The sequence below is a fragment of the Oryzias latipes genome, chromosome 19, assembly GCF_053564925.1.
Source record: "Oryzias latipes strain Hd-rR chromosome 19, Olatipes_Hd-rR_3.1".
Taxonomy (NCBI): Eukaryota; Metazoa; Chordata; class Actinopteri; order Beloniformes; family Adrianichthyidae; genus Oryzias; species Oryzias latipes.
The window spans coordinates 4,493,210-4,510,506 of record NC_136255.1 but is presented as its reverse complement, the minus strand read 5'-3'; the positions used below and the strand labels follow the sequence as shown (position 1 = coordinate 4,510,506).

General features: G+C 43.8%; 1 protein-coding gene across 7 annotated transcripts; it reads left to right on the top strand.

The window, feature by feature from the left end:
• Positions 1 to 5,792: 5,792 nt before the first annotated feature.
• LOC144987885 (serine protease HTRA1-like) lies at positions 5,793 to 8,988 on the top strand. Of its 7 annotated transcripts, none has more exons than XR_013651566.1 (6): positions 5,793 to 5,980; positions 6,305 to 6,451; positions 6,745 to 6,849; positions 8,072 to 8,162; positions 8,256 to 8,370; positions 8,602 to 8,988. XR_013651566.1 is itself a non-coding variant. In XM_078937628.1 (5 exons), the coding sequence occupies exons 3-5, from the start codon at positions 6,770 to 6,772 to the stop codon at positions 8,635 to 8,637; spliced, it is 231 nt and encodes a 76-aa protein (XP_078793754.1). In that variant the 5' UTR covers positions 5,799 to 5,980; positions 6,305 to 6,451; positions 6,745 to 6,769; the 3' UTR covers positions 8,638 to 8,988. The 7 variants fall into 7 exon arrangements, 2 of the variants coding, with proteins under 2 accessions (XP_078793754.1, XP_078793753.1); XR_013651565.1 differs by having other exon boundaries at positions 5,796 to 5,980; positions 7,992 to 8,162; XR_013651563.1 differs by having other exon boundaries at positions 5,801 to 5,980; positions 6,742 to 6,853; positions 7,992 to 8,162.
• Positions 8,989 to 17,297: the final 8,309 nt, after the last annotated feature.

Below are 17,297 nucleotides of genomic sequence, written 5' to 3'. Positions count from 1 at the left end.
CCTTTCAGGGTCACGGGGCTGCTGGAGCCTATCCCGGCCACATGTGGGGGAAGGCAGGGGACACCCTGGACAGGTCGCCAGTCTGTCGCAGGGTAGAATGTCCACAATCACACACCTATTCATTCTCACACCTATGGACAATTTAGAGTTGCCAATTAACCTATGAAGCATGTTTTTGGACGGTGGGAGGAAGCCGGAGATCCCGGAGAAAACCCACGCATGCATGGGGAGAACATGCAAACTCCAGACAGAAAGATCCCCCATTGATGTTGTTTTTCAGGTCCCCCAGCCGGGACTTGAACCGGGGGAGGGCCTGTATTCATACTGAAAGACGTTTTTACCTATTTTTTCTTTAACTTTTTATATTTGAATATTTGTGTTTTCTACACTTTATACCACATTTATGGAGGTGAAGGAGTGATTATATTTAATTTTGAAGAGTATTTTGATGTTTAGATGACTAAAGATTGTGAGAAGCACTTCCTGTTTTCTGCTAGAACAGCACATATGAAGTCAGACTGACAGACAACTAAAAGAGAGCTATGATCCCTTGTGCTATCCTATGGGGTCAAGATGAACATTGACGTGTTATTCCTACTATGACAAAGGTGAGAAAAGATGGAGAGGATTTCATGTTATTCCTGGAATCCAGTAAATATCACAAATCATTGAAGAAAAAAGTTTCAGGCTCCCAATTGGAAAAACTCTAAGTGCCATTCTGTAAACCAGATTATCAACAGCTTTAATTCTTTTCCTAAAAACATCGTTCTTTGGTCCAAACCTAAAACACAATTTGCAGTTCAGGCACAATTAGCAAAACTCTGAGTCTAAGCTTTGCAAGATGCATGATATATTCTGACTTTTAAATGACCTTCATCATGCAAAAGCAACTTTGTTTTAGCTTTAAGTGTGTTATTATGTTGATTTCTCAATATGAACCCCAAAGTGGTATTTTGATCCATTCACGCATTTCTGAGTATTCCTCTAAAACCCTGTTCTCTGAGCACCAGCCCCTCCTAATCCACGAAAGCGAGTGGGTCCTCACATTGTGATGTCACAAAGTGAGGAAGAGCCCCTTCCAGGAAGGGCTGCCAGCACCGCCCCCAGACTTACACACACAGGCCCACTTTCAGGTAGCAATAATCGGCTAAACGCTCTCATGTCACATGCACATCCATCTTTGCAAAAGTTCGGATGTTGTCTGTTAACGTAGACGAGACGCAGACACAGTTGGCGTCATGAAATGGGCGGCACCCACAAGGAGCGAAAGGCTTAAGAATAGCATGGTATAGGCCCTTTCAAACATGGTTGCTATTCATACCAATGTACAAGATGCCAAAACACAAATTGGCAAAACGGCTTCTATTACCATTAACACAGTACTGATCAATGGCAGGGCAGTCCTGGAAATATTGAGCGGCTTTTCAAAGATGGATAACGGAGCAAAGCAAGTCAGACCAAGAAGAGTGAACCATGAAGGAAAAAGGTCAAAAGGTCAACCGCCAACTCAGCAGGTTCACTGTTTCATCAATAATACAGACATTCAACAAGAAAATGTCAGAGAAGATGTAGCGTTTTTGTTGTCTGGGACAGTTTCAATTCTCACAAAGGTCTTCTCTTCAGACAGTGGTTTAACACAAATCCCCTATTTGCATTAGTCTTGTTTTCACCTTAGTCTCCATTCTTTAACCTAATTGGATTTGTATCAGCTGGGCGTTGGAAGGTATAAAAGAGAAAACCATCCACTCAGGAAAACTGGTTCCAGGCCACGGACATGGCTTATGGTGACATTTCCAGGGAATCCTGTACAGGTTGGATCAGGCACACAAGATCATTTTTACCCGTTGTCTCAAAAAGTAAATCCCAGATACTGTTTTACTCTAATTTCTTGGAAGGTGGGGGGCATTACTATTCTATCTAAAGCATTGTGTTTACAGCATGATGTGATTTGTTTCTGCAAACATGAACCTTTGGGGATTTCTTCATACATGGTGTTTTACGGTGATGTGACTGTAACTTTGCTGCTGTTACTGCAAGACTGTTTTGAATACGTCCCGTTCATGCAAGTGGCTCTAAGTTTCCCTATCAGGCCAAGACGAAGTACACAACTCCGCACCCGCCATCCTTCTCCAGGTTAAGGGTCCCGCAGTCCATCCAGTTCTCCAGAACTAGATGAATTCTAAGTATCGAGCGGTTCTGTTAAGTTTCTGCACACTGAGGTGCAGCTCAGACCCTCCATGTATGAAGACAGATTTGGTCAAATATACACATATTCAAGTATTCTGAGCACAACTGAACAAAACCTGACCACGCTGAAAAGCTTCTCCTGCTGCTCCTGCTGCTTACAAGTGAGGTTGAAGCAGGAAGGACGGCTCCAGCCCTGAACTCAGGAGCACCGGAAGCCAAAGGCAGGCAGAACCGCTGCAGCTTCCAGCCACACTCAGCATGCGCCTCAGCTCCTGCAGCGTCAGCGTTCTCCTTCCAGAGCCCTCTGCGGTTGGAGACTCGTTTCGTAGAAAGCATTGATGCTGGAGGATGAGCTGCAGCAGCTGTGAGCTGTCAGAGACAAAGACCTGGATCCAGTCTTCAGCTCCTGCAGCCACCAGCAGACCCACACACTCCCTGAAAGACATCCAGGCTGGATTATTGGACAGGGAGCCCTCTGCAGTGAAACCTCATGGATGCACACCTGTCCCGGCGGGAGACGGGTCAGGGCTCCGTACCCCGTACGTCCGAATTCAGCCGCTGCATGGATGGGAAGCTGAGGCCATTCGTTTCTGCAGGCCTGGTTGAGATCTGCCTCAAGGTCTAACAGAAGGTCGACGCATGCCATGTGACCTTCCTGTGAGCCAATACGGAGGGGGGTGGCTAGATCAGCGGCTGGGCTGTTGACATCTGCACCAGGAAAAGAGAAAAAAAGGAAAATGCAGGGAGAGGATCAGGAACGGATGAGTTTAGCTGATGTCTAAATGCCATCTGGAGTTTTCCTCCAGGTTTGAAAACACAATAATGCAAAGACAGAAACAGCTGATCCCCAGCATAAATGAGAGCCTCCAGGCTTTCCCTCTGTCCGTACTGCGCCGCCACAAACACAGGGGAGATGCCATGGTTGTCCAGAACCTCCCGGTTACAGACCTTCACCAGGATGGACACAATTTGGCCGTGACCCTGGAGGAGAGACGGTGCATTTACAGCTGTTTGTGTGTGGACGCCGTGTGTGTCCTGTTCACCTCTGCGCCCTTAGACACCAGCAGGTCAACCATGTCCATGTGCCCCCTGTCTACAGCTGAGGGAATTACACCTTTGCTACAAAAACAGCAGACAGCACCTGTCAGCGGCAGGTAGCAGCTTCACCTGCATACAGAGGACAGGACAAGTCATCTGGTGATGTCGGCGTGGGCTTTCAGGAGGAGGCGGACCACTCCCCCATGCCCCTGCTGCGCTGCCAGGTAACAAGCAGACTCCCCCTGGTGGGTTTGAGCGTTCACCAAAGCTGGAACTCTTTTGCAGGAGCGGGCTGTGGTAGGGAACCAAGATGGAAACATGAGTACGGCGAGGCTTGATGGGATCGGCGGCTGCACTTCTAGGGACGTTTAAATGTCGACATAACACAGAAACAAATGCAGAGAGACATTTAGACAATGAAAAACAAGCAGAAATGAGAAAACTCTCTGAAAAGTGGGGCATATTTTTGAAAAAAACAAATTCATAGCAGAAAGATTTATTTTAAAATGGCCAGAAAGTTCATGTCAAATGCACGATGTCTTGATTTAGCTGTACAGGAGGTGGGGATGTTGGACTAGAACAAGTTTCAGCCTGTCCTACCATCTACTGAAAGATAGAATTGATCTAGATAGAATCTAAAGATCCACTGCTGTTTTTAACATAATCTTGTAGCATTTTGGAGGACACATATAAAGAAAATTTAGAACAAATTTGCATTTTGGAATATTTCTTTAGTCAAATTGTTGGGAATCCGGAGCAGACGACAAAATGTTGCTTGAAAAAGAGCTTATTTGTCACGTAGAAAATACGCCGAGTGGGCCACAAGCTGCCTGCTCCCAATGACTAATATATACATTTGAACATGGACAGTGGAAATGTGTCAGTGCTGGTTTTATTGGATCTCATTGCTGCATTTGTTACAGTTGAGCATGTTTTATTACTCAAATGTCTGGAAATCGTGGTGGGTCTCAATGGGCCAGTACTTTACTGGTTCATGCTTGGAAAACAGAAAATATTTTGTGTCCTTTGGTAACTTTACATCGGAGCCAACAGAAATGACCCGTGGAGTTTATGCTTGATCTAAATTCTGTTCTTTTTAACAATAATAATGGATTGGATTTTTCTGCACTTTTCCAGATGCTCAAAGCACTTACATTGTGTCCATTATTCATTCACTCCTCATTCATACTTGGTGGTGGTAAGCTACTGTTGTAGCCACAGCTGCCCCTGGGGCAGACTGACAGAGGTCTGGCTGCCAGATTGTGCCTACGGCCCCTCTGACCATCACTGGGATCATTCATGCACATTCACATACTAGTGGAGCCACACTGGAGTCAAGGAGGGTGAAGTGTCTTGCCCAAGGACACAACAACATTTCACTGGTGGGAGCGGGAATTGAACCGCTGACCCTTTGATCATTGGATGACCCGCTCAACCGCCTGAGCCACTGTCGCCCCATGTTGATGTTCTTTCAATCTCATTTAAATCACACTTCTGTTGAATGTTTCTTTTAATGTTTTATGTAAAGCAATTGCCTTTGTGTGTTCATGAAATATGCTTGCCTCGTCTTAAAGGGTCTTTTTTTGTTTTATTCTTTTACAATTCAATAAGTGTTTTCTTGACTCTTTTAGTCAGACGCCAACATCAGCCTTTCATCCAAGGATGAGGAAATGGACAGGTGAGTCTGACAGATCCTGCAGTCTCTGTGGTGGGAGGAGCCAGAATCACTTTATTTAGAGCTGTTTATCATCCTAACTATAAAGGCGGTTTAAAAATCTGTAGGAGACGCTGGTTCAACCGCGATCACAGCTTTAATCAATGAGGAAAACTAAGTTCTTGTTAGTCCTCATCATCAAACCAACGACTGCAGTGTGAGCTGATGCACCGTAGACTCTCCGCGCACGCCCAGACCTCCAGCTTCTTCCTTCTTACTGTGCAGGGCCACCAGGATTTCTCGCATGCACGCACTGTGGCCGCCTTGTGCAGAGCGGTCCAGCATGGATGGATGGATGGATGGATGGATGGATGGATGGATGGATGGATGGATGGATGGATGGGTGGGTGGAATAAGACACCCACAGTGTAGAAACGAGCACTACTGCAGGTCTGTCATTCCCACTGCTATCAGACTGCACAACTCTGTATTATCAGGTCATCAAAAATGTGCACATATATAAATGTACCTATTTACTGATTTGTTTGATCTGATATCTGGTGATTTGCAATTGTACTATCACTTTATTTTTCTTTGGGCTTCCTTGATGGGTAAATTTCTCCCTGAGAGATAAATAAAGTTCCATTCAATGTCTCAACCAAAGCATGAAATTAATTTTCTATTTTTAATTTCATTTTACTTAATTTTTGAAGAGAAAACAATTCCTTCTAAATGTAACCCAGGTTAAAATACCCTTAAAAATAAATAATCCAAAAAAGAAAAATATATTAAAATACAATAAAAACATAAATGGGAAATTGTTCAAAATGTTATTTCATATTTGTTCTCTTTTATTTTGAAAAGTTTTGCAGTCTCTGGGTGACGCGATCCACGTGACCAACAACAGCCAATCAGGTTGTTGCAGATGTGAGAGCTTTCCTGTACGTTAGCAGAGCGGCTATTATGCAGTTTATCAAACGAGGGAGAAGATGAGATGATCAGAGATCGATAAAAGTTTGGTTTTTGTTCATTTTACTCGGTGGTGAAGTTGGGTTTTGCCTGAAGTAAAAAATACTATTTTCATGTACTCAACGGGACTTGGTGAGTGTGTTAAAAATATATTTTATTTGCATAAATTTCATATTTAACAATGTTTTATTAGTAAATGTCGTGAAATAGCAGACTAAGGCAGTGAATTTATGTTGTTTTATGATTTAGTTGTCAAGTTGTAGATGTTTTGGCGCGTTAATGTAGGCCTCGCGCGGACATCCAACCGCCATTACGTGATGCGTAACTTGAAATAGTTCTGTTTAAAAAATAAAATTAAAAACAAGGCGACCTTATTTTTATTTATTCGTACTGACTGCCTGATGTTTTATTTAGCTTATTTGAGTGTATTTTATGTTTGTCTGATGGGCCATGAAGGTTGGGCCGAATAAAGCGGATTCTTTTCTGAGATCCATGAGCGGAAGAAACAAGATGGCGAACCAACCCTGAACCATGAAAGTGATCCTAGCGAAGCACCAAGCGCCCTCTGCTGGACACTGGACAACCCTTTCTCTGCTGGAACTGGTAGGAATGGAAGCGTTTCTGTAGCATGACTGAAAATATACGTCAATACCAGAAATGCTTTTTTTTATTTTAAAATGGCTTAATTCAAATATATATCTGGTGTGTCGGAAGATTCATAATCCCTGTTGTAAAAGTAAAACATGTTAAAGTGGCCTTTGAGCTCTCATTAGTTTCCTCAGCTGTAATAAATAAAAACAGGAAAGCATTTAGTTGAATTCTTTATAGCATTCAACCAAATGTTTTCCCTAATGTTTAAGTGCCTTACAGGTGAAGTTACACCTTTCCACCAGCAGGTGGCGTTTGAGTCTGTGAGGCGGTATGGAGACGTTAGCCAGCATCAAAATGGCAGAAGGACCAGAGTCATCGTCTGTCGACTTTGTTGCTCTCCAGTCTTACAGGTTGGTAAGGCAGTAAGATACGCAAAATGGATTATAGAAATATAAATATTCAACACATTTAATTGAGAGATATCACTTTAGTGAACAAATACTGCACTATTTTTTAGGGGTCTAACAGTACATTAATCCCCCAAGTATTTTTTACGCGTTTAAGATTCCATCCAAACGCCCTTCATCATCTCCAGCTTCTGGAAATGAACCCAAACAACAGAAAAAGGTTCTGATTCTGCAGAGGCTCTGGGAGTTTTAAAACAGCGTCAACAATTCGTGGATTTTCGTTAATCGCGCGGGGGGGGGCGCTGTGGTTCACATAGAGCTGTTCTGAAAGTGTCTGAGTCTCTGTTCACTGAGCTGAAGGCTGGCTGGCTTCTGCTGCTATCAGGACAAAGATTCTCATCATTTTGTCCTTTAAATAAATAGATTTTTACTTTTTTTCCCCATAAGTGTTGTTTTTTTTTTTTCTGAAAAAACTCAACTTTCAAGATTTGTTCTGTGGTCCAGAGTTCATGGGACAGCTAACAAATCCTGTGTGCACACCTGTGTTTGGGAAAAAATAATTTCTGGATGCTTCTTGTTGGTTTAGTCACTAACCCTGTTTAACCATTGATATTATATTTCATCCACACATTTCTGAGACCTCTATCTAATAACCAGGATCCAAACTTTCCTTCAAACTCCATTGTGTAGAACGTGGTCCATGTTTTCTAAAGATTTGCCTTTTTTCTGAATATTTTTTCCTCTTAAACTGACATTATTGAGAACAAAAACTGATCATCATGTAGAAATCTTTCTCATTAAAAATGACATTAAATATCCTGTAGTGGATTTTATCAAAGGTTTAAAGTCCCACTCTGATCATCTTTTCATTCATTTTCAGAGTTTCCAGTGGTCTCTTCACTATTATTTAGCTAAAATCACTAAACCTGTCTTTTTCTAGGACATAGTTTCTGCAGAGCAGCAGGACTTCATTAGAAATTCACCTCTGAGCTGTGGGCGGGGCCATTAGCATGGAGCCACCTCGCCCCCTTCCCCTAGCAACAAAAACAGCCAGAAATATTAGAGCTATGCAGCCGTACAGTTTGGATGCAGATTCCAGCTCAGACCAGGAAAACAAAGACGTTCATGGATCTATTTGTCTGCAGGATGGTGTTTTCCAGGAGGGGGGTGCCGTTTATAAAAACTTGTAAACTGGCCCACGTGGTTTGTATTTGAATAAAAACAGAAGTGCCTCAAGCTTCAGTCAGTGAGGCCAGAGAACATGGCGGCGTCAGTCAGCAGCTCCGATTCCATTCCTACAATAGGATGGCAACCCAGTAAGATATTCAGAAAAAAGTAATATATTATCATATACGTATAGCCTGAGATATATGTCCTTTAAATCAGCTGTCCCCTCTGTCTCTGTTTAGGATGGGAGCTTCCAGGAGGGGGGTGCCGTTCAGCAGTGGATCCGGGTTTGTGGTGTCGTACGATGGCCACATTTTGACCAACGCCCATGTCATCAAAAAGAGCTCCAGGGTGCAGGTGAGTTACAGCATTGTTGTTTTCCTAAAACGTCAATGGAAGAGAGAACAAACAATCAGGTAGGCCATCAGGAGGTGTGGCCTATTTTAAATTATGACCATTAGTCATCGCTGAAAAGTCCCACCACGACCCATCAGTTGGTCATTATTAGATTCCTGGAGGTGGTTTAGTGTCTTCATCAAAGTCTGAAGAACAGGAAGTAGGTCTGATGGTGTCCTCACCATTTTCCAGGTGGAGCTGAAGAATGGGGTCCCTGACCAAGATTGACCCGACGGTGACCCCTGTAGTAGGGGGTGTCAAAGATCTGCTCAAATCTGCATTGACTGACGCCGTCACCTGACCCTCATTTTAACCCTAACCTAACCTCCACCAAACCCTACCCCCCACCTGGCGCTAATCCTAACCCCAACCCTAGTGAAACCTCACCCCCCACCCCTAATCCCAGTTAAATTATGTGTATGTGCGTACATTTTAAATAATGTTGTACATTTCTTACTTCATGTATTAAACTGCCCCACTATGTGTTTGTGTGTATAAATGTGTTGTTGTTTCTCATAGTTCCATCAAATGTCTAAATGTGTAAAATCACAAAAAGTTAATAAAGGTTTTATTGTTTCATTCTGTAGATTTATTGTATGAATATATCATCAGTTTATATGAAGTCTGTATTAAAACTATTGCTATAAAGAAAATCAACTTTACTGCTTTTCATGAATAGAAAAATAAATGTTCATCCAGTCTGTGATGGATTCAAATAAAGAGAGGATAAAATCTAAAGTCAGCTGTCCATCCAGTCCCTTCAGAAGTTGTTCCATCCCAGCGGTAGAAGCTGTCCTCTTTTCCTGATAGTCCAAGTCTCAGGATGTGCCGAGGAAGACCTGCTCTGAAGTTCTCCATCAGGTCTTTGTTGGTTATTCCATGGAACTGGTCCCTGATCTGTTAGGATTCAGGATTCTTTGTCATTTCACCACAGAGATGAAAGGAAACTTGTGTCTCTGGTCCCGGGCCAGCCGTTTAGTGACAGACAGGAAGAGACATGTGAATGTGAAATATGATTTCTATAGAGAATTGCACAGAGGATATGACAGTACTGCACTGGGGGGGGGGGGGGGGGGGGGGGGGGGGGGGGTTCCAGTGATCTTCCAGAGTTCAGCATCTGACTGCTTCTGGGAAGAAACTATTCCTCATCTGGTGTTCCTGCTCTTTATGCTCTGCAGCTCCTCCCTGAGGGGAGCAGGGGGAACAGAGTGGGTGAGGGGTGGGTGGGGTCTTTCAGGATGGGGGAGGCTCGTTTCCTGCATCTGGTCTCATAGATGTCAGTGGTGGTCTGCTATGGAGTCCCAAACTGTTCATAACTAAATAAATAAATAGGAGCTTGTGCAACTACATGTAACGGGTTCACAAAGTATTGAATAATCACACATTTTATTTTTTTATTTTCAGTGATGAAAGTCTTCCGGGAATTCCCGGAAATCCGGGTTTTTGAGCAAACCGAACGTACTTTCCGGGAAATAAAGACCTGATCTCTACGGACAAATCGCTTTCTGGATTAAAAAATGGTCTGAAATCAGCTAATTTTAGCTTTATTTTCTATATTTCTCCGCAGATCGCTTCCTCTATGGTCGTGGCCATCTCTCGTCTTCCCGGCCTAATTGACCAATGACGGGACGTTTTAGTTGCTTTCGGATGCGTCGACGGGTCTGATTGGCTCTGTCTGCACCACGTGGTCAGCGTGACTCGCTTCCCTAGAGACCAAAACTGGCGGACCCACGCTAAATTTTCACAAACACATCTGAAGAGTTTGCGATCAAATTTGTGTTAAAATAATGGCAGGCATCGTCATTATTGAGCGTGGTCACGACCTCAGTTGTGAGAAGACGATAAAAAACAAATTGAAGTGGTCTTGGCTGGAAAAAAAAGATTTTTAAGGTAGTGTAGGTCAAATACTTTTTTGTGTAAAATAATCTCAAAACCACATTTTGAAATAATTTCAATTTTAGTTTTGAGTTTCAGTTTTTATTTTGAATAAATTTCTCTATCTAATTTATTTGTATTTCCTAATTACCATGATTTAGTTCAGTATAGTTGACATTAATTATAAGTATTTGATGGTTTGGACCCGCACTCCCTTAAAAAATAATGTTTACAATGTTTAGCTTAGTTTGTATGTTTGTTTTGATATTTCCCAGATTACTTAGTATTGGTGTTAAAGAATTGATGTATTATGTTATAGAATTAAAGTTTAAAGCAGATCCCATATTTTGATGTAATTATAGTTTGAGAAAACAGTGCAAGTGGATGTTGTACATCAGTCATTTCTAAAGCAGAAATAATGTATAAATAACTGAGGTATTTTCATAGAATATCATAGTTACTGGTGTTCTTTTTGCCATTTGGGGCTTTGATGTTACTATATTTTAGCAATTGTATGTTTTGTAGCTTTAAGGAAAAGCGTAGATTGTAGGATTGTGTTACTTTGAGCAATTTTCCAAATTCTTTTTTAGGACCAGCAAGTCCTTAATGGAGAGTCAAACTAGGGGTTTGACTCTCCATATATACATGGTTTGAATGACAAATCATGATGCTCCAATTAGTCTTAGTTTCTTGATAAAGAAGTGAATAACTAGCTGCCAGAATGCACCAGAATGCATCTAAGACCACGTATTTTTCCAAAATTTCGCTCTGTGCCCGCCATATCGCTCAAAGAAAAGTTCAGGGATTTTTTCCTTACCTGACTTTCATCACTGTATTTTATATCTGGCAGTTGAGTTGCATGCCATTAGGGTTCACAAAATAACAACGCAGAGCAGAAACTAGCAGTGGTTACATACCAAATCAATAAATTTCTCAAATATATAAAAAGATCATGAAATTGTGAAAAACCTGCACACAGATTTTAAATTAGTCATATTATTAAATATATTTCATTTTGCTTTAAAAACCTGTTCATTATTTTAAAACAGCATTTTAAAATATTCATTTTAATCATGTTGCATATTATTATAATTCTGTTTTTTTTCAGAATCTCACATTTCAGAATCAATATTTTCCAAAGTAGCTTTGCTTTTATTTCACATTGCTGTTTTTCAGAATTACTCATTTCATAATGACCTTTTTCAGCAGAATGAGTCTGTCTGTCAATCACTGAAAGTGGGTGGGTCTAAACATTCATTGGCTGAACCCTGAACTGACTCATATTCCTTTTTTTTTTTTTTTTTTTTTTTAACTTGTCCTGTCCAACAGCTAGGCAGGCAGATGAGAGCTGAGGGCCTCTTGTGTTGGACATATTTTACTTTAACAAGAAGGGTTATTAATCTTCTGACAAACCAAAGGTATGACTGAATAAACCCCTTTTGTAATTGAGGCCAAACTTTATTCATTTCAACCGTGATTGAAAATCTTTGGTGTTGGACTGGACGGAAAAGGAAAGAAGAGGGAGGGATGTCGGGGGGGGGGGGGGGGGGGGGGGGTGATAGTGAGAGGGGGGGGTAAGACCATGAAGCAGCATAGAGCAGACAGGTTTACTGGTTGTTTATCATTACGGTATGGTTCAAATGTAGTACAAAAAGGGCGGGACCTGTCCACACACACTCAAATATTATCAACACACCTGCTAGCTGCAAAAAATGTTCACATGTCAACATGTACACAAAACAGATAGTGTTCACGAACGCCTACCTATGCCTTTAAACCAACTAGTGTGAAATCTTTCATTCATTCAATCATTCAAACTATAAGTGCAAAGGTGAGCTAACACCTGTGCTCAGGTGAGTGTTTATGTTCTTCTAAAATGGATGGTGGAATGTGAAAAGAAGGAGGAGGAGCGCCCAGCCACCCCCACACCCAGACCCCCGCCGCAGCAGCAGCGGCTGCCGGAATTCCCCCAACGCCACACGGGAACAGGCAGGGAACAACCGCCCCCCGGGCGACCAAGACCGCCACCCAGGCCAGGGCCAGCAGGACCGCCACGAGGCCCCCAGAGCCAGAGAGCAGAGAGGCGCGGAGGGAAAGAGAGCGCCGCCCCAGCCCAGCCAGGAAAGCAGCCCCCCCGCCGCGCCGGAAGAGCCCAACGCAGGGCCCCACCGGAGAAGGACGCCCACAGCCCCAGACGAGCACCCCACCACCACCCAGGAGTTCCGGGCATCCCCCCGCCCCAACCCCAGGTACGAGCCGGGACCCCCCAAGGGAGACCCGCTCCGCACTCCAGGCAGCCACCCACCCGGCCCACGGTTGGTCCAGGTAGGAGCAAGGCAGGGGACCGCCGCCCCTGCCCAGGAGGGGGGAACCCCGGGGAAAAAAGGGTGGCCCACAAGGGGTGTTATAAATATGGCCCGACCAGGCTCGGCCATGTTGGAAGTTTGGCGGGGACCAGCGCTCAGGGGTAGGGACCAGGACCCACCCCCCAGGGACACGAACACCCCCGGCTCAGGTGTAATATGAACCCTCCCACCGTGCGGAGAGAGCACCGCCGGGCCCAAGGAGCCGGCACCCAAGGGACACGGCCGCCATAGCCAAGGGGCCCGCACCCCCCACCAGGGAAGGGGTAGGGGACAGATGGACCCAGGTCCCACCTTCCTTGTAAAATGTGTGTGCGTGTATGTGTGTTTGAAAGGGTGTGTGAAATGTGTGTGCATGTGTGTGTGTTTATGTTGGAATGTATATATTGAAAGGGGAGGGGTGTGTGTACTAAGGGGGGTGCAGTTAAAATTGGCGAGTAGGGCACTAAGGGGACATCTCCTGATTTCTCACAGTGATGTCCCCTCACCCTCCCCACCAAGGGGCCCTAAATGTCTAAGGTGCGGTTAAAATTGGCGGGTAGGGTGCCAGGAGGACATCTGCTGCTTGCTTGCAGTGATGTCCAAGCACCCCCCCTACCAAGGACCCTACATGTCTAAGGTGCAAATAAAACCAAAAGAGGGGGGGCCCACTCCATACGGCAACCATAGGAGGGGGGCCACTGCCAAGTAGCCCCCCCCCAAGGCGCATCGCAGGTTAGACCCCCCATCCCCTCACCCTAATATGAGGTTATATGAGGAAGGGGGGACTGACTCATATTCCTGGATACGCGCTCTGTGGTGTTCCACTCAGAGAGATGACATATTTCAGCGACATCTGCACGGCTTTGCTGACATTAGCTGATCAAATAGAGACAGACAACCTGTCTGCTGCAGAAGATGCAAACATCCACGACTCTATTTTCTAGTTTGAGGGTTTGTGTGAACCACAGAGGAACTTTCTTTAAGCGCCGGTCGTCCACGTCTTGAAGTTCCCGTTGAAATACTCCAGACTCTCGTTCTCTGTGCACGATTGCTAGTGTCCCAGTTTTCCAGCCCAAAAGTCACCTAAAAACCGTCAGACCCGACAAAAAAAAAAATCCTGATCCTTTTAAAACCGGACCATGGAGGGTCATAAATGAAAATGCAAAATGTTTTTTGCATTGGAAAATGCAGAGGTTTTATTTGAAAAGACTCTCGCTATTATCCGGGAGCTCTTCTCTGCTCTGTAAGCTGACACAGCTGTCGTCACATCTGTTTCCCTCACACGCCATCGCTGTGGCGGCTCCCGGGAGGCGAGCTGGCGGCCAGAAAGAGACCCGAAGCAGCGCCAGCCTGCTCGGGACTAACTCAAGAAATGATAAATGGCACCGATAATAAAGAGTTCACAGTAGGAGTGGTCATGGATCTGAAAAAGCTTTTTCACACTTTTGATCATAACATTTTAGGAAAGAAACTGGAAAGAAATGGAATACAAGGACTGGAATTAAACTGGTTAAACAGTTACATTAAGAACCAGCAGCAGTTTATACATCTGGAAGATTGTAAATCATCCCTGCTAGATTTAAGCTGTGGAGTACCACAAGGGTCAATATTAGGCCCAACACTGTTCATCCTATACATTAATGACATCCACTTGGTATCAAATACTCTCAAATTCTTTTTGTATGCAGACGACACAAGTTTATTCTGTACAGGGGAGAGCCTCAGGGAGGTAGTAAAAGGAGTAAATACAGAGTTAGGAGAACTAAAAAAATGGTTTGACAAAAATAAACTGACTCAATGTTAAAACTAAATTCATGATTTTTGAAAATCGCCACATTCCTGCAGATTTAGAAATAAAAGCTGCTATTGATAATCATGTTCTGGAAAGAGTGAGTGAAACGAGTTCCTCTGAGTAATTCTGGACAAAAAAATAAGCTGGAAGCCACAAATAAAGCTCGTCAGAGCTAAACTTGCTAAAAGCATGTTATCCTGAGCGTAGTGTACTGGTTAGGCAAACAGGTTAAAACCCAGATGCAGGAAGGACTTAAAACATGACCGAAAATGTTCCAAAACATGTAACCTTTGTGCTATCCTAGGCACTTCAACATTTGGAGTCGGGTCATCTAGACCCACTAGACAGTGCGCTGAACCTTTTTTCTTCAATGATTAGTGAACCTCACTGGTGTCCATGAATCTTTCCACCTTTATCAAGGTAGGGAGAACACGTCAAAGTAAGGGTGGGGTCATCTAAGATAGCACAAGGGTTAACATGAACCAAGGACTGGGCAAAAACAAGAACACAAAAAGACAGCTCTTTAAATAATGAGAACAAATGAAAGAACTAAAAACAGATGCAACCGACCCCAGGAGAACGAAAGGGGTCAGGACCTGAGAGACAAAGAAAATCCCAGAAACCGAAGACAACACAAGAGACAAATCAGGAGACACACCGCACAGCCGGCATGCGGGGAGCAGCAGAACTGGGAAAAAGAACCACTGTACATTGGAGCAACTTAGACTAGAGACAAGTTTGTTTGTGAGAATTCCAGGATCAGGTCTTTGGAAACTGAGCTGGAAGCTAAACTAATTTGAGTAAATATTGATAATTATTGACCTCTGAAAACACAGAAGAATGTTTCTGCTGTCTGAATAGTCAGCTGGAAAAATGGTGAGTGAGATTCAGGAAAAGATCTTAAAAGGCAGTTTCCTTTCCAACACATGTATAGAGCTTCAAGAAGAGGAACAAAACTCAAAGGTTTCCATGAATCTGGAAGGAGCTTCAGAAGAACTTCATCTCCATCAGACAGACCCAATGACACAACTGTTGGTAATGAACTAAAAACTATTGCTGGGGAAGGTCCATCACCAACAGAACTTCTAAAAGGACAGGAAGGCTTGGCTCTGCTGTGAGACAACAGTATCTGGGAATCTCTTCATACCAAGAGGCAGCTCAGCCGTAGGAGCATCGCCGCAGTGCCCATCCAGCAAAAGCAACATGAGCAGTAACAACCACCGACCAAGCCGGCAAGTCCTGGCATTGAGAAACAGACCTGACTCCGTATAAAACTGGTTTTCAGGAGGTTCTTGCTCTGCAGAACAATTAACTCAAGACATTCATCACACATACCAAGACAAAACAGAACAATCCTACAATCATAAACAGTTCAAGAAGAGACAGCATGAGGGACAGTGTTATGTGACCATTTTCTTGTCTTTTCAGTATCTTTATTCCAGCTCCAGGTTTCCCAGCCTGCCCCAGAAGCACCTGATTGAGGAGGGTTTAAAAGGCCCTTTTTGGCTCCTCCCTGGCTCCTCCCTTCTCCCATGGCTGGCAGCCACACTAGCAGGATGACTCATGCTTGACAGCAGCCTTTGTCCCTTCTCAGATACTTGTTGTTAGTGTTTCCACATGAGTGGGAATAAACCTGGCTGTTTCGTACCGTAAGCCCTTGGTTGTGTCATTTATGTTGCACCCACTGAGCCTGGATGTAACATATGGGCGCTCGTCCGGGATCCTCTTGCCCCAGGTGTGAGGTTTGTGATGCTTTGTTGGTCATTGTGGGATTTGGTGTGAGATTGGCTGCCGGTTTGGTTTCTGCATCTGTTTGGGGTGTTAAGTTTGGGTTCCCTGGTTAGAATAGAGAGTGTTCCAGCAGGTTTGATTTGCTCATCTGCCATCGGTTCACTCATTTGTTATTTTGCCTTTTTTATTTTTGAGGTTATCCTGAGTGGGGATTTTGTCCCTGTCAGGGGTAAGCAAGTCAGGACCTTAGCGGTCACTGACGCTTTGCTTTTAAAGCCACCTCAAGCCCGGTACGCCTCAGAAGATAGTTTAGGCTTTAGTTTTAATCAGGCAGGTACCAGGGGCCCCTTTGTTTGTTTAGGGAGAATAAGCTGTGTGAGATCTGTAATTAGTGCTCTTGTTTTCTTGTGGCAGTTTGGGCTTTGGGTTTGCTCGTGGTTTCTAAGTAGTGGTTTTGGCCTGCTGTTTTTTTTGTTTGCTAAAGCATCCTGATTGTTTGCTAATAGCAGGTAGCATGGCTTCCCTTGCTGACTTCATAGAGTCGCCTTCTGAGGAGCTCCTTCAGAAGTTTACTAAAGAACAGTTGTTAAGTTTGGCCTCACATTATGGTATTGAGACTGGAGGTTGGAGTAAACGTGGAAAGGAACCTGTTAAGGATCTACTTCGAATTGCCTTGGTTGGGGAGGGGCTGCTGAAAACATCCACCCTTGACCCTTTGGCACCTGTAAGTGTTCCTACTTCAATTTCACCTGACACAGTTTCAACAGATTTGGCTCTGGAGGTGAGACTCAGAGAATTAAGTATGCAGGAAAGGGAGATACAGCTGAAAGAAAAGCAAATTCTGTTGGAACATGAACGTTTTCTAGCAGATTTAGAATTTAGGAGGGCTTCAATGCACATTAGCTTGGAGCAATCAGAGTTTGACGTGGCCCGACATATTAGATTGGTTCCCCCATTTGCTGAAAAAGATGTGGAGAATTATTTTCCACACTTTGAGCGTGTTGCTATCATGTCTAAGTGGCCCAAACAAGCTTGGACACTACTTCTACAAAGTGTTTTGGTCGGGAAAGCTCAAGAGGCCTATTCCTCTCTAACAGTGGAAGAAAGTGGGGACTATGAAATTGTAAAAAAAGCCATCTTAAAAG

Excerpts from the sequence above, each read along its gene's own strand:
- LOC144987885 (XM_078937628.1), top strand. The coding sequence starts at position 6,770 with ATGGAGACGTTAGCCAGCATCAAAATGGCAGAAGGACCAGAGTCATCG. Across the intron at positions 6,850-8,255 it reads GTTGCTCTCCAGTCTTACAG|GATGGGAGCTTCCAGGAGGG; the intron begins GTTGGTAAGGCA and ends GTCTCTGTTTAG. Across the intron at positions 8,371-8,601 it reads AAAAGAGCTCCAGGGTGCAG|GTGGAGCTGAAGAATGGGGT; the intron begins GTGAGTTACAGC and ends ACCATTTTCCAG.